The sequence below is a fragment of the Brachyhypopomus gauderio genome, chromosome 19 (genome assembly GCF_052324685.1).
Source record: "Brachyhypopomus gauderio isolate BG-103 chromosome 19, BGAUD_0.2, whole genome shotgun sequence".
In the NCBI taxonomy this organism is placed as follows: domain Eukaryota; kingdom Metazoa; phylum Chordata; class Actinopteri; order Gymnotiformes; family Hypopomidae; genus Brachyhypopomus; species Brachyhypopomus gauderio.
Genome location: NC_135229.1, coordinates 1,633,649 through 1,647,786, shown reverse-complemented (window position 1 = coordinate 1,647,786; position 14,138 = coordinate 1,633,649). Strand labels below are relative to the sequence as shown.

Sequence of the window (14,138 nt, the reverse complement as noted above, 5' to 3'; positions counted from 1 at the left end):
ACAGATTACAAATAACCAACAAATTAAGCCAATGGAAGTGTTCACCTGGGCCAGGAAATATAATTAAACGGTGAGAAATGCCTCCTGAAAATCTCGAACATGAGGGAAACGTCAAGAAAAGAACGTTAAGCATCTTAACAAGGAAAATGAGGAGACCCATGTTGCTAACGAGTTAGCTTTTTAACGTGTAAGCTAGTAGCCAGTTAACCGCAACCCACTTTTCCAGGACTGTAAAAATGCTCTTAACCACTTACTGTATGTCAGGACAGATTACCTTACATTTATTACATATATCAAATAATCTTGGTTAACAGAGCAATTACTGAGAGGTCAGAGGAATACATACTCAGTGAGAAATCCTCCCATTAGCCATAGATACCATATAAAGTATGATTTCCCATGTAATTAATAAAATATGAACAGGATTTAAAGAGAAACCATATATTTTCATACATCTGTCACATGAACACGAGTGCAGGGTGTTTGGGCTTCTTGGGGAAAGTTGGAGTGGATTTCTAGAAAGAGTTCAGGCACTGACTCCACTGTTTTACTGGGAACTTCGATACTCATACGTGGGCACCAACTGGGAAGCCTGGAGAATAATGACTGGGAGAAGTGGGCTGTGACACCCATGGATGGTCCACACCAAACGCCGAATGAACGTCTGAATGTAGATCAGGAGGAATCTGTACAGCTCAGGAGGATGAGGAGGGAAATGGCACAAGCAAGGGTGATGAAGAATGAGAATATGGCTGAGAAAATGACCAGGTGCTGGCAGGAAGACTTTGAGCAACTCCTGGGAAACATGACACTGGGGCAGCTGGGGCAGCAGAGGGCAGAGGGCACTATAATAATAATAATAATAATCTTTATTTGTATAGCACCTTTCATACATACATGCAACTCAAAGTGCTTTACAGTATAAATAAAAGTGTCACGGTGACAGCTCCGGACCCTTCCCTGTGGGCGTGTCATGACGTCGTCTGCGTGCTGTTATGTCCATGTTTGTACTTCCGTGGGTGTGGGCTGTTTGTGAGCGTGTTCGTTTGTTACACCTGTGCCTTGTCTCGAGGTCACGTGGGTCTGTGTAACTCACTTATTTAATGTGCGTTCACGCAGTGTCGTGTGCTCGTCTTTGTCTAAGTTTCATGCCAGTGTGAGTGTCACAGTGATGTGCTTGCGCCACCGCATTGAAGCTACGTGTTCTATGTGAAGTAAAGTTCGTGTTTGCACCCAATCTGCTACGTGTCGTGTCCGTTCCTCCGCACGTCACAAAAAGAAACATAAAAAGGAGAAGACAAAAAGAAAATGTTAGAAGAAATTAAAGTAAAATAACATAAAATGTAAAAAAGTAAAGTAAACAATATAATAAAAAAGTAAAGTAAATAAAACTAATTAAGATAAGTAAATATAAGAAGATAAAAATAAAATATTAAAATTAAAGATAAAAAGAAATAATTAAATAAAGTGACAAATTATAAAATAATAGACTAGAGTTTCTTAACTAAAAGCAGATCTAAACAGGAAAGTTTTGAGACTATTCTTGAAACTATTCACGGATGAAATGCCTCTGAGCTCTTCAGGAAGAGAATTCCAGAGCTTTGGGCCATAGTGGCTAAAAGCACCCTCGCCAATCTTTAATCGGCATCTAGGAATCACCAGTAGATTACTGTTTGAAGACCTCAGAGACCTGACTGGAACATATCTAACCATCATTTCACTGAGGTAAAGAGGGGCAAGACCATGAAGACATTTAAAAACCATGACTAGAACCTTAAAATCTATCCTAAAGCTGACAGGTAACCAGTGCAGTGAGTGGAGTGCAGGTGTAATATGATCTCTCTTTCTCCTGCGGGTCAGAACCCTTGCAGCCGCGTTCTGAACTCGCTGTAGGTGCGAAATAGAGCTCTTTGGAAGAGCAGATAGAACAGCGTTACAATAATCTAGCCTTGATGTGATAAATGCATGGACAAGTTTTTCACTGTCAGCAGGAGTGAGCATATCTCGGACCTTAGCAATGTTTCGAAGGTGAAAATAAGCTGTCTTGCATGTAGTCATGATGTGTGATTTGAAGCTGAGCTCATTATCAAAGGTGACGCCCAGGTTCTTAACACATTGTCTGGCATTCAGATTCATATGATTTAAATTAGTCTGGACATCATTCCTTTGTGAATCACTGCCAAGAACAAGAACCTCTGTCTTCTGTTTATTTAATTGCAGAAAATTGTCAGACATCCATGTCTGTATATCATCTATGCAGTCAAACAGTGAGCAAATTGATTTTAGGGCCTTAGGTTCTAGAGAAATGTAAAGTTGAGTGTCATCTGCATATTGATGATAACTAATACCATGTTTATTAATTAATGATATGTGGTAACGGAAGCATATATAGGTTGAATAGTAACGGCCCAAGAATTGATCCTTGGGGGACGCCACAAGTTATTTTTTGACGTGTGGAGGAGGAGGTACCTAATTGCTACATAGTAATCACGCCCAGTTAGGTACGATCTAAACCAGTCTAAGACTAAGCCACTAAGGCCTACCCAACTCTGTAGTCGATCAAGAAGAATTATGATCAACCGTGTCAAAAGCGGCACTTAAATCCAGCAGAAAAAGGACTGAGAGTTTGCCTGCATCCTTATTCAATCTCAAGTCATTTACTACCTTAACTAGGGCTGTTTCAGTGCTGTGGAGAGCTCTGAAACCAGATTGAAAAGTGTCATTTATTTGATTTACTTTTACATAATCATTCAACTGGATTGACACAACTTTTTCAATGATTTTGCTAAGAAAGGAAAGGTTAGATATAGGTTGATAATTATTGAGAATTGTGGGATCAAGATTTCTGTTCTTTAATAGTGGTTTAACCATTGCTGTTTTAAAAAAAGTTAGGGAATTCACCCAATTGCAGAGACTGCAGAGAATTCACCCAATTGCAGAGACTTCATTTGCTAATGAGCTCAGAACCTGCTTGAAAAAGCATGTAGGTAAAGGGTCCAGTTCACAAGTAGAGGATTTTAGTGATGAAATCACATCAAGTAGTGTTACCATGTCAACTTCTTGGAAATAAGACATATTAAAGTTAGGCTGAGTAACTGATATAAGGTTTGATAGTCAGGACCACTAGCAGCTCCGTCTCCACTGAGAGACTCTGGGGTGGAGGAGATTCACTTAGATGTGCCCACTTTCTAAGAACAGGGACAGGAGAGTGTGTGCAAACTATAGTAAAAAAAAAAGTAAAAAAGTAAAATACATTTATATAGCACTTTTCACAGGCACAAGCCACAAAGTGCTTTACAACGGAAAATAAAATAAAATAAATCAAAGACACAAAAACACACACTATAAAACAGAAATAAAATACAGTGTACAAGGTCAACGGCTGCAACCTCCACCACTAACTAAACGCCTGCGTAAAAAGGAAAGTCTTTAGCTGTTTTTTAAAAGTATCTACAGTGTTAGCTGATCTTAAATGTGGAGGAAGTGTGTTCCACAGTTTTGGAGCAACCACCTTAAATGCTCGGTCTCCACGAGTCTTTAGACATGAGCGTGGCACAGACAGTAAACTCAGGTTGTTTGACCTGAGTAATCGTGATGAAGTGTAGGGGTGGAGCAGGTCAGCGACATACACAGGAGCTGTGTTGTGTAGTGCTCTGTATGTTAAAGTTAAAATCTTGAACTGGATCCTGAATTCTACAGGAAGCCAGTGTAAGGATTTTAAAATGGGTGTTATGTGAGACCGTCTGCTTGACTTGGTCAGTAACCTCGCTGCAGCGTTTTGAATTATCTGTAAACGTCCACGAGCTGATACACTGAGAGATGAAAACAAGGCATTACAGTAGTCTATGCGAGATGAAATAAACGCATGGATCAGCATCTCTAGATCTGCTGTTGAAACCATAGATCTCAGTTTACTGATATTTCTCAAGTGGAAGAAACAGGATCTTGACAGCTGTTTAACATGAGAATCAAATGCTAAAGACTGATCGAAGATAACTCCCAGATTTCGGAGGCTAGTGTGGACAGCAGAGGAAAGAAGCCCAAGATTTTGCTTAATCGTTTGACTAAGCCTATCAGGAGCAATGATCAATACCTCAGTCTTGTTGTCATTTAGCTGTAGGAAGTTATTTGAGGTCCATTCTCTGATTGATTGAAGACAATCTAATAGCCTGGACAAACTATGAACCTCACTTGGTTTAAAAGAGAAATAAAGCTGAATATCATCAGCAAATAAATGATAGGAAATATTAAAACTATTTAAAATCTGCCCCAAAGGTAACATATACAAATAGGAGGTAGAGTACTGTACGAAATCCAATCTCCTTATTAAGATGCAAACAGAAAATAAAGAAAATATGAAAAAAACAATACATAAATAAATGTAATACAAAAATAAACAAAAAGCAAAGGCCTTCCTAGCTTCTACTGACCTTTGAACTGCCATGGTGTATGAAAAGTACACTAACTGCAAACCTAAAACTAACCCTAATCCCCTAATCCCATATCCTTAGCCTCACCCTAACTGCCCCTGTGACAGGGTTCTAGAGTAATAAGTCTGGTACACAGTCTGGTCTCTTGCACCACCACAAGGGCTTTTTTCCCCCCCAGACAGACAACAAAGCACTTTTATTATGAACAAGAGCATCTGTGTCATGTGGCGGAGAAACTCAGACACTCGCCGAGATCAGATTACTGATAAAAGGACACAAAAATGTGAACTGTAGACAAGCAAGAGTCCAAGCTGCTAAATAACAGGTAGAGATGGATCAGAACCAGCACAAAGCAGCCAGAACACCTCAGGTTCCAAAGATAAAACAAGACCAGGTAAACAGGCCCAGGTAAACAGGCCCAGGTAAACAGGGACAGGTACGGTTCAAAACCAAGCAGACAACTGTCCTAGTATTACAAAGTCAATAATACGAGTCCAGAAACAGCAGTCAGTGTGCATACAGAAATACAGGCGATACGCCCCAAAGAGGAAGTGGCCATCAACAGGTTGTTGATATCTGGTCATTGTGGGAAGGGAATAGAAGAACGAGGGAACATTTATGTGGACTTGTGAACGCAAGACAGGCAAAGAAAATGGCCACCGCTGTGGACCGCCAGAGCAACAGGGCAACGTATAAAACACAGAACACAATCTCCTGTCCTGTATTGGGGAATATAGAGGTCCTCATTTAAAAAGTCTTTTCTGTTCAACTTTACAACATTTATCTACACTCGTTGCTACTTGACTGAAGGAAATAACTGCTATTTTTTCACTGTGTAATGGTGCCTGTGGGGAAGTTCATTGCGAGTCATTTCCTCAACCAAGTTTCCTCCTGGTGCTTCAATCATCAGACGTCTTCCCAGGTCCTCCATCAGAACCAGCACAGCGAGAACAGGACCCGCCCCGTAAACACAACACGCCTTCTGGTGACGGGACGTCAGGACACGTGACGTAGGACTCATGAGGCTCTATGAAGTGGACAGCCGTGGTCTCACACGCACACTCACACACCGGGCTGCATTCCTGCTCAGAAGGATGAAGCTTGTTCAGTTTTGGATTCTCCTGCTGCTCCTGTTGGGACAAGAGGAGCAGGTGACAGGTACACACACACACACACACACACACACACACACACACCACAGGACCAGGTGACAGGTACACACACACACCACTCTAGTGCTGCCGTCATCGGAAGACTACGATAGAAATAGAGATTGATGCTTTTTTTTAATCCAGTGTAGGTTTTCATTGATTGCTTTTCACTAATCTGTGTGTGTATAGCAGTAAATAGAGTTTAAATAGAGATTAAACAGAGATTAAAGACAGATTATTAATATATAATTAGATATACTTTGAATATAATAGAGATTGCTTGCAGACAGTGCATTGTATCTTGATGGATGTAATGTCTTATGGCAAAACAGCTCAATTCATCTTCACAGGTGTACAAAGACTTTAGCACATTTCTGAAAACTAAGAATACTAGAATACAAAGTGTGTGATACTAATGATCTTAACTGTGTACACACACACACTCTTTCTCACACACTCACTCACACACACACACACACACACACACACACACACACACAAACTCACAGTGGGACTCACACACACAGTGGGACTTACACACACACACACACACACACACACACACACACACACATTTATTTCTCCATGTCCAGTGGTCCAAAACTCCATCACATACGTTGTTAATTGTGATGTAGTGCCTCCCACCATCACGGGTTTGACCTGTTTGAATTTCCTTCTGCACTGATCTGGCAATCAGATAAAGGTCTGCCATGTGACCATCACCCCACTGGAGAGAAATAAACCAGCACAAATGAGACACCTGATACCCAGCGTCCAGACACCCAGCCTCCAGACACCCAGCCTCCAGACACCCAGCGTCCAGACACCCAGCCTCCAGACACCCAGCGTCCAGACACCCAGCGTCCAGACACCCAGCCTCCAGACCCCGCCATTTGTGGAAAGATCTCCTGTCTGCATCTGTATAAAAAAAATGCTGTTTGTCAGAAATACGAGCTCTTCCTTGGTGGTCAGAGAGCCACTGTGTTCGTTAGTGACATCACGGGGAAGTGCTAGCCTATGAGGTCACTGGGCTAATCTCCTTTATTCTTAATGTCTCACTTTCCTAAATTAAAACGAATCCCATGACATCACAACAGGAAAGCACAAAAAGAGAAAAATAAGAAGCCTGAGGTTCTCCGTGACGCTGTCTGGCCTCCCCAGACCGGTTCAGTGGCAACCACACGACATCAGGGGGTTTAATGGGAATCGTGGGGTGTGTCCCACACACACCTATTAGACAAGGTTACCCGGCAACTCAAGTCCCCAGGTCTGCTCAGGTAACCTGGGCCATGTGCTAGCCTGGGTTCTGGGGTTCTGTGGTGTTAAAGGTCTTGTCTGTGCTGTCTTGCAGGAGAGTGTGCAAGACCCTCGGTGCTGTGCTGTAGAGGGTTGAACAGCTCCTGCTATAGGGGCTGCTACTGTGACCAGGCCTGTGTGGGTCTGGGAGACTGCTGCGCAGACTACAGGAAGACCTGCCAAAAGGGTAAGGCTGTGAACCTCACCTCAACCTTATAAACGCTTCCATCAACCAAACTAGATGTCTTAACTAAAGTGCTTTTTTTTAGGAATTTTGTTTCACACACAAATAATGACTGAAGTGATATCTTTCCTAACACTGTTACCCAACACTGAGGTGTTTCACATCCATCTGTATGTATGAATGAATTAGAATTCAGAGGCTCACGGATTACGTGATCATAGCGTGATCATAGTGAAATCATAAGACAGGCAAATGTCAGACTCCTTCCAGCTCATCCCAGACGGGGGTTTCCAACTCCGAGTCAGAAATCAGGCTTAGATCAAAATCAGAAGAACAAACAACACAATGCCCTTCAAGGCCAAGCCCAAAATAATGTAACCCAAACCACAGGTGTCCTCAAAAATACCAGAAACGCAATACAGAAAAGAGAAGAGGATTAATATCAGTCAGGTGGCATCCCAAGTCAGGTGGCTTCCTGTGACATCATGGGAGTTGGAGTTCTGATGGTTCTGATGTTCTGATGGAACAACAGTGCACCCTGACTTCAGTGAGACTAAAACACAAATATATCATACTTTGAGTGTAAACAACATTATGTCTGTATGGCCTTGAAATATTTATATTTACCTGATCTGAACTCAGCTGAGCTGTTTATCTGTATACTATATGTTATGTTATGTTATGTATAACAGTTCAGTGCTAAGCTGTGTATCAGTATTTGAATAAATAGTGAATGTATGTGATGCATTCGATGAAAAAATTGTTTAGTCATTTAAGACTTAAGACTCAACTAACGTGCAGTGTGGTGGATGTTCTTGTTAGAGACTACGCCCACTATTTCTTTATCTCCAACATCTACAACCACCAACCTTAGTAAGATCAAATGAAAACAAATATAATAATCACAAGAGAATATTCTGTTCCAGAATAAGAAGTAATGACATTAATGTATAAAGGCCAAACAACGACAGCTTCGATCAGCTTGGTCTGTTTCGGGCTTGCTTCTAAACGTTCTGATAAACAAGACAAGAAATTAAAATATGTGCAAATATGAGCACATATATAGATTAGTGATGTTGAACTATCCAATAAGAAATGTGTTTATGTCTCAGATACAACCACTACTGCTGACGTGGAGTTCAGCACAACTACAACCACTACTGCTGACGTGGAGTTCAACACAACTACAACCACTACTGATGACGTGGAGTTCAACACAACTACAACCACTACTGATGACGTGGAGTTCAACACAACTACAACCACTACTGATGACGTGGTGTTCAACACAACTACAACCACTACTGATGACGTGGTGTTCAACACAACTACAACCACTACTGATGACGTGGAGTTCAACACAACTACAACCACTACTGATGACGTGGAGTTCAACACAACTACAACCACTACTGATGACGTGGAGTTCAACACAACTACAACCACTACTGATGACGTGGTGTTCAACACAACTACAACCACTACTGATGACGTGGAGTTCAACACAACTACAACCACTACTGATGACATGGAGTTCAACACAACTACAACCACTACTGCTGACGTGGAGTTCAACACAACTACAACCACTACTGATGACATGGAGTTCAGTACAGATACAACCACTACAATGTCCGCCTATGGTAAAGATAAAAAAAGAAAGTAAAATACTAAAATACTCCATTTAAGATCTAATTCTCTGACTAATTAATATGTTAATTCATTGCCTGTCCTAATTCAGAATTAATTAACCGATTAAAACTAAATCTGTTGTGATATTGAATTATAATGAACTGAATCTAAACTATGTTAAAAGGCACAATGTGATTATGAAAGAATACAATGCAAGAGCTGCCTCACCTGCCAGCCTGACTAATTAAAACGTTAATTAATTTACTGTCATCAATCAGCCTTTTCATGAAGTGAATCAATTGTTTTACTGATTAGCTGGAACTGGATCTTAGATCAAAATTAAAAGATAACTGAAATTCATCTCACAACACATTTCTAAATCAAACATAGTTTTCATTCAAAATAAACGTCCTATAAGTCTGTTCTTTTTGCAGTCTCTTATGTATGATCGAAGTGGTCTATGTATATGTATCATTTAAAAATAATGAGTAGATGGTGAAACAGGATACATTATATACGTTGTGAATTTTAATATGGAAAGTGGGTTAATAAGAAACAGAAAATATGTTTCTTTTTTACAGATTGTTCTGTTACAACATGCAAGAGCGCAATATCGCCACTAGGGGGCAGCAGCACACAGACTCAAACCCCTCGAGGTAAAAGTTAAACAACGCGACGCACTTGCGACGGTTATTGCCATACGGTACCCCAATACTGAACATGTTACAGTGATAACTGTTCTAAACGTCTTCCCCGGACTCTCTGAAGAGTTTATTAGCTGTTAAGCTGAATCAACCGTGTTGTTGAGACTATGTCTTCTAAAAACTAGGAAACAAAGCCACTCTGATTTATGGGAGTGATGACCTCACAGCAGCGCGTGCACCCGCAGTGATATTATGGGTGGGTAGTGAAGGGCGGGGTGTCCAAATGTTGCCCACGGCATCTTACATCTCATCACAAGATGGCAGTAGACTAAAATAAGCTATTTTATATTTCACCACAAGATGGCAGTAGACTAAAATAAGCTATTTTATATTTCACCACAAGATGGCAGTAGACTAAAATAAGCTATTTTATATTTCACCACAAGATGGCAGTAGACTAAATTAAGCTATTTTATATTTTACCAGAAGATGGCAGTAGACTAAATTAAGCTATTTTATATTTTACCAGAAGATGGCAGTAGACTAAAATAGGCTATTTCATATTTCATCAGAAGACGGCAGTAGACTACAAAAACCGATTTTATATTTCACCAGAAGATGGCAGTATACACCGCACTAAATCTGGCCCTCAATGCAAAAAGTTATCTTGAAGCTTACAGCCATTACGATCCTTTGAACCACATATTAACATAATTCCCAAATAATAACCACATGTTTGTTGTCCCATAATTGCAGGTGTAATAATAGAAGTTGTTTTCTCCTTATGACAAGCACATAGTTCACTTCATACATCACTGACCCAACAGAACAAACAACAGTAGACACACAATAATCACATTGAAGCACAAACACAAACACTCATTTATATTACATGGGCACTTCTGCAGTTATTACAGATGGTGTAAATTTAGGGTGATATTTCATGACAGTTGATTTCTCAGAGATCCAAAAATATATTTGAGTGCAAATTTAAATAAGTGAAGTTTGAGTTGTTCCCATATACTTCAGGAAAGAAACATTTTAATTTCTCATGTAGAAACTACACCAGTTAGTCTGGCCAGCACAACTACAACCACTACTCCTGACATGGTGTTCAACACAGCTACAACCACTACTGATGACATGGTGTTTAACAAGGCTTCAACCACTACTCCTGACACGGTGTTCAACACAGCTACAACCACTACTCCTGACATGGTGTTCAACACAGCTACAACCACTACTGATGACATGGTGTTTAACAAGGCTTCAACCACTACTCCTGACATGGTGTTCAACACAGCTACAACCACTACTCCTGACATGGTGTTCAACACAGCTACAACCACTACTGATGACATGGTGTTTAACAAGGCTTCAACCACTACTCCTGACATGGTGTTCAACACAGCTACAACCACTACTCCTGACATGGTGTTCAACACAGCTACAACCACTACTGATGACATGATGTTCAACACAACTACAACCACTACTCCTGACATAGTGTTCAACAAAACTACAACCACTACTCCTGACATGGTGTTCAACACAGCTACAACCACTACTGATGACATGGTGTTCAACACAACTACAACCACTACTCCTGACATAGTGTTCAACAAAACTACAACCACTACTCCTGACATGGTGTTCAACACAACTACAACCACTACTCCTGACATGGTGTTCAACACAACTATAACCACTACTGATGACATGGTGTTCAACACAGCTACAACCACTACTGATGACATGGTGTTCAACACAGCTACAACCACTACTGATGACATGGTGTTCAACACAGCTACAACCACTACTGATGACGTGGAGTTCGGCAAAACACCACCAACTCCTTCTATGAATACTTCTAGCCACAACACTACAGCTACAATGTCCAGCTATGGTAAAGTGAAATGTGCTTATAAGTAAAAAAAAAATACTAATTCCCTGACTAGTTAATTATTAGTTAATTATTAATGTCCCAATTTAAAGTTTCATTAGCCAAATCTGTTTTATTATTGAATTAGAAAGAACAGAATAGTATCAAAAATGAATGGCGTGTCAAACAGGGTGAATATGATTCTTAATTTTAAAACATCACTTTTGTAAAACGAAAAAACAGATTTTTGTTTAATTTTATCTTCTTCTATTACCACGCACAGGATCGCTTTATAGCCACTAGGGGGCAGCAGCACACAGACTCTGAGGTATTGTCCTGTAATTCATATCATTTGACTAATGAAAGATGTTCTGACCTTAGAGCAAACTTCAGCCCTGAGTTCACCTCCTCCGTCCCTGAAGACACCACAGCGCCCCCTGGGGAGATCAGAAGCAGCTGTAATAGTGAACATAACCACTTCACCAAGCTCTACAGCTACAGCAGAAAAGCGTGTGACAGCCTACGCAGGAAAATAGATTTTCTTTTTCACATACAAGTTTGAGAAAATTAAACAATGTTCATGTATCGGCCACCTGCACCATCTAACAGAAGACGATGTTTGTGGGGTGTGTGCTTGTTTATGTAAACAACAGGAGTCGGTAGTGTGAGTCTGACAGGGAGAACCACACACACACCTACCGCAGCAACAAGTGCGAACACCTCACGCCAAACATCTTCTACGGTGCCTCCTGGTGTCCTTGGTGAGTATGAACCTCAGCCTGCGTGATAAAATTTAAATATGGAAACAGTTACCTCACAAAGCCACAAGGAGCACTACACCAACACTCCCACACACTACACCATTGTGTGTTGCTGCTGTCAGTTGTATTTACGGTGTTGTGCTGTAAGTGTCAGTTGTTGTACAGCTGTATGGACGCTGGTGGTCTGTATGTTCCTCGGTCAGGTGCCTGTGGCTCAGATATTTATTCAGTTAATTCCAGTGTAATTATGTGAAAATAAACCCATCACGGCCGTGGCCACCAGACTAACGCACTGGGACAGCCTCGAGTGGCAGGAACACTATGATAAAGTTCACCAGTGCTCAATAAATGATTTAATTTATTATTAGCCAACAGTGTTCTCTTCCTCCACAAGGCAACGTTGTCCGCTAATATAATAAAAGTCAATAAGTTAATTTCATTGCTCACAGCTGAAAACATCTCTAGCTCAAACTCAGTCCAGGATCCCATGACGTCTGGATCAGACCTCACGCCTAACAGGAAACATCAGACACCACCACTCACTGTTCACACGGCCTCCCCCAGGCCAGAGAACACGGATCAGACACCCACGTCAGACTCAAAGACACCTGGTACGCCTAACCTGTCTGTTAACACATCAGTGTGATGCTGTCATATGGCACTGGGACGATCTGATGAGCCACTTATTTCTAGAGAGCAGTACGATTATATCAAAGCTGAGGGTGTGTGTCCACTCCAGACCCAGAGAGGAAGTCACACTGGAGAGCCTGCAGGAGGTACGTGAGAGGAGTGGTCAGGCCAGGGGGCGTGGTCAGACCAGGGGGCGTGGTCATAAGCCTACCAAGTAGTTGTATCTACTATACATACATAAATAATTTATGAATACTGTTAAAAACGAAGTATTCCTGACAGCAAATTGGTTTTGTTCTGGAGAGTTTGTGGGTGATTCTCTGTAGTTTTAAGTTTATAACTCTTTTACGGTCATCTTGATTGAGTCGATTCTGCTGACCCAGGTCCACATGGTTCATGCATGATAAAAACATAAATGACCGAGTGGCTTCCCTTCTGATTTCAGTTCGCTGTGCACGTGCAGGAGATGCTACGGAAGGAATTGTGTAAAGACTGCACGCTGAGGATCACGGACATAGACACACACCGACACACCTCTAGTTACCCCCTCTTCAAAGCACACCGACCTTCAAGCCTTCAGTCGTTATTGCACCGACAACTTAACCACGGAGAAACGTGTATATAAAACAGCAACGTCAGTGTATGAAGTTCCTTCGCTAGGGGGCAGAGAAGTGTGTGTTCACCACAATCTGGAAGTGTTGAATCTTATTTGCAAGGTGTTATGTACTTTTTATGTGGTTAAGGAAGTGACTTACCTTAAAGTTATAGCCCTGTCATTCATATAGTTAATTGCGTAGCCCGGGCAATGTCCTAATACATTAGAATAGAGTGTGTAGTTTGAGGATTTTCCTTAAGTTCGTAGCAGAAGGCCGCGTGCTCCGTCTCGTCGTCACGAGACTTTCATTCGAATAAATGATGTTCTTTCCCTTCATACGCGCTTCTTCAGATCGTTGGTCTTCCTGCAAACATCGCTTGTTTACTGACTAAAAACATTCTGCCTCCTTTGTTTTCTATGACCTGTCTGCTAATTTAATTATTTGTACATTTTTGCCAGATTGTACTGTTTTAAAATTAAATTGAAATGGCCTAACTTACTAAACTCCTTCCTCTTATTTTAAGAAAGGCAGTCGACGTAATTAATATTGGCTTTTCCTTTTTCTGTAAATTGAATTTAAAGACATGAAAGAGAAAAGACCGAGCAGCACAGAGAGCTCGCGGGCCTTCGACGTGTCTTTCAAGGCGCGCGGACGGATAGATTGAATTAGGACGGGTCAGGATCCTGGCCTCTTGACCCGGGACCTTCACCGAACCTGCTGGAGCTCGTGGGGAGATTCCTGCCTGCTTTAATTGCCTAAATCACAACACGTGGTCATTGTGTACTGCCGTTAACGCGCCTCCACTGTTTCATTAATAATAACGTTTATATGAAATATTTAATATCATTAAGTGTGTCGATGTTTTAATGCAGCTCTTACTAATATAGTTTTGGTATCTATTAATGTATATTTTAAAAAATGTCATAAGAAAT

The 14,138-nt window shown here is 41.1% G+C and overlaps 1 protein-coding gene and 1 long non-coding RNA gene across 2 annotated transcripts; both read left to right on the top strand.

Moving 5' to 3' along the window:
• Positions 1-5,255: 5,255 nt before the first annotated feature.
• On the top strand, positions 5,256-10,767 carry LOC143483321 (uncharacterized). Its single transcript, XM_076982164.1, has 6 exons — positions 5,256-5,588; positions 6,933-7,064; positions 8,174-8,704; positions 9,275-9,349; positions 10,395-10,665; positions 10,749-10,767. The coding sequence occupies exons 1-6, from the start codon at positions 5,450-5,452 to the stop codon at positions 10,765-10,767; spliced, it is 1,167 nt and encodes a 388-aa protein (XP_076838279.1). The 5' UTR covers positions 5,256-5,449.
• A 1,102-nt stretch (positions 10,768-11,869) lies between these two features.
• Positions 11,870-13,624, top strand: LOC143483252 (uncharacterized). The gene is made up of 4 exons (XR_013122451.1): positions 11,870-11,980; positions 12,430-12,591; positions 12,674-12,756; positions 13,056-13,624. It is a non-coding gene; the product is annotated as an uncharacterized LOC143483252 (long non-coding RNA).
• Positions 13,625-14,138: the final 514 nt, after the last annotated feature.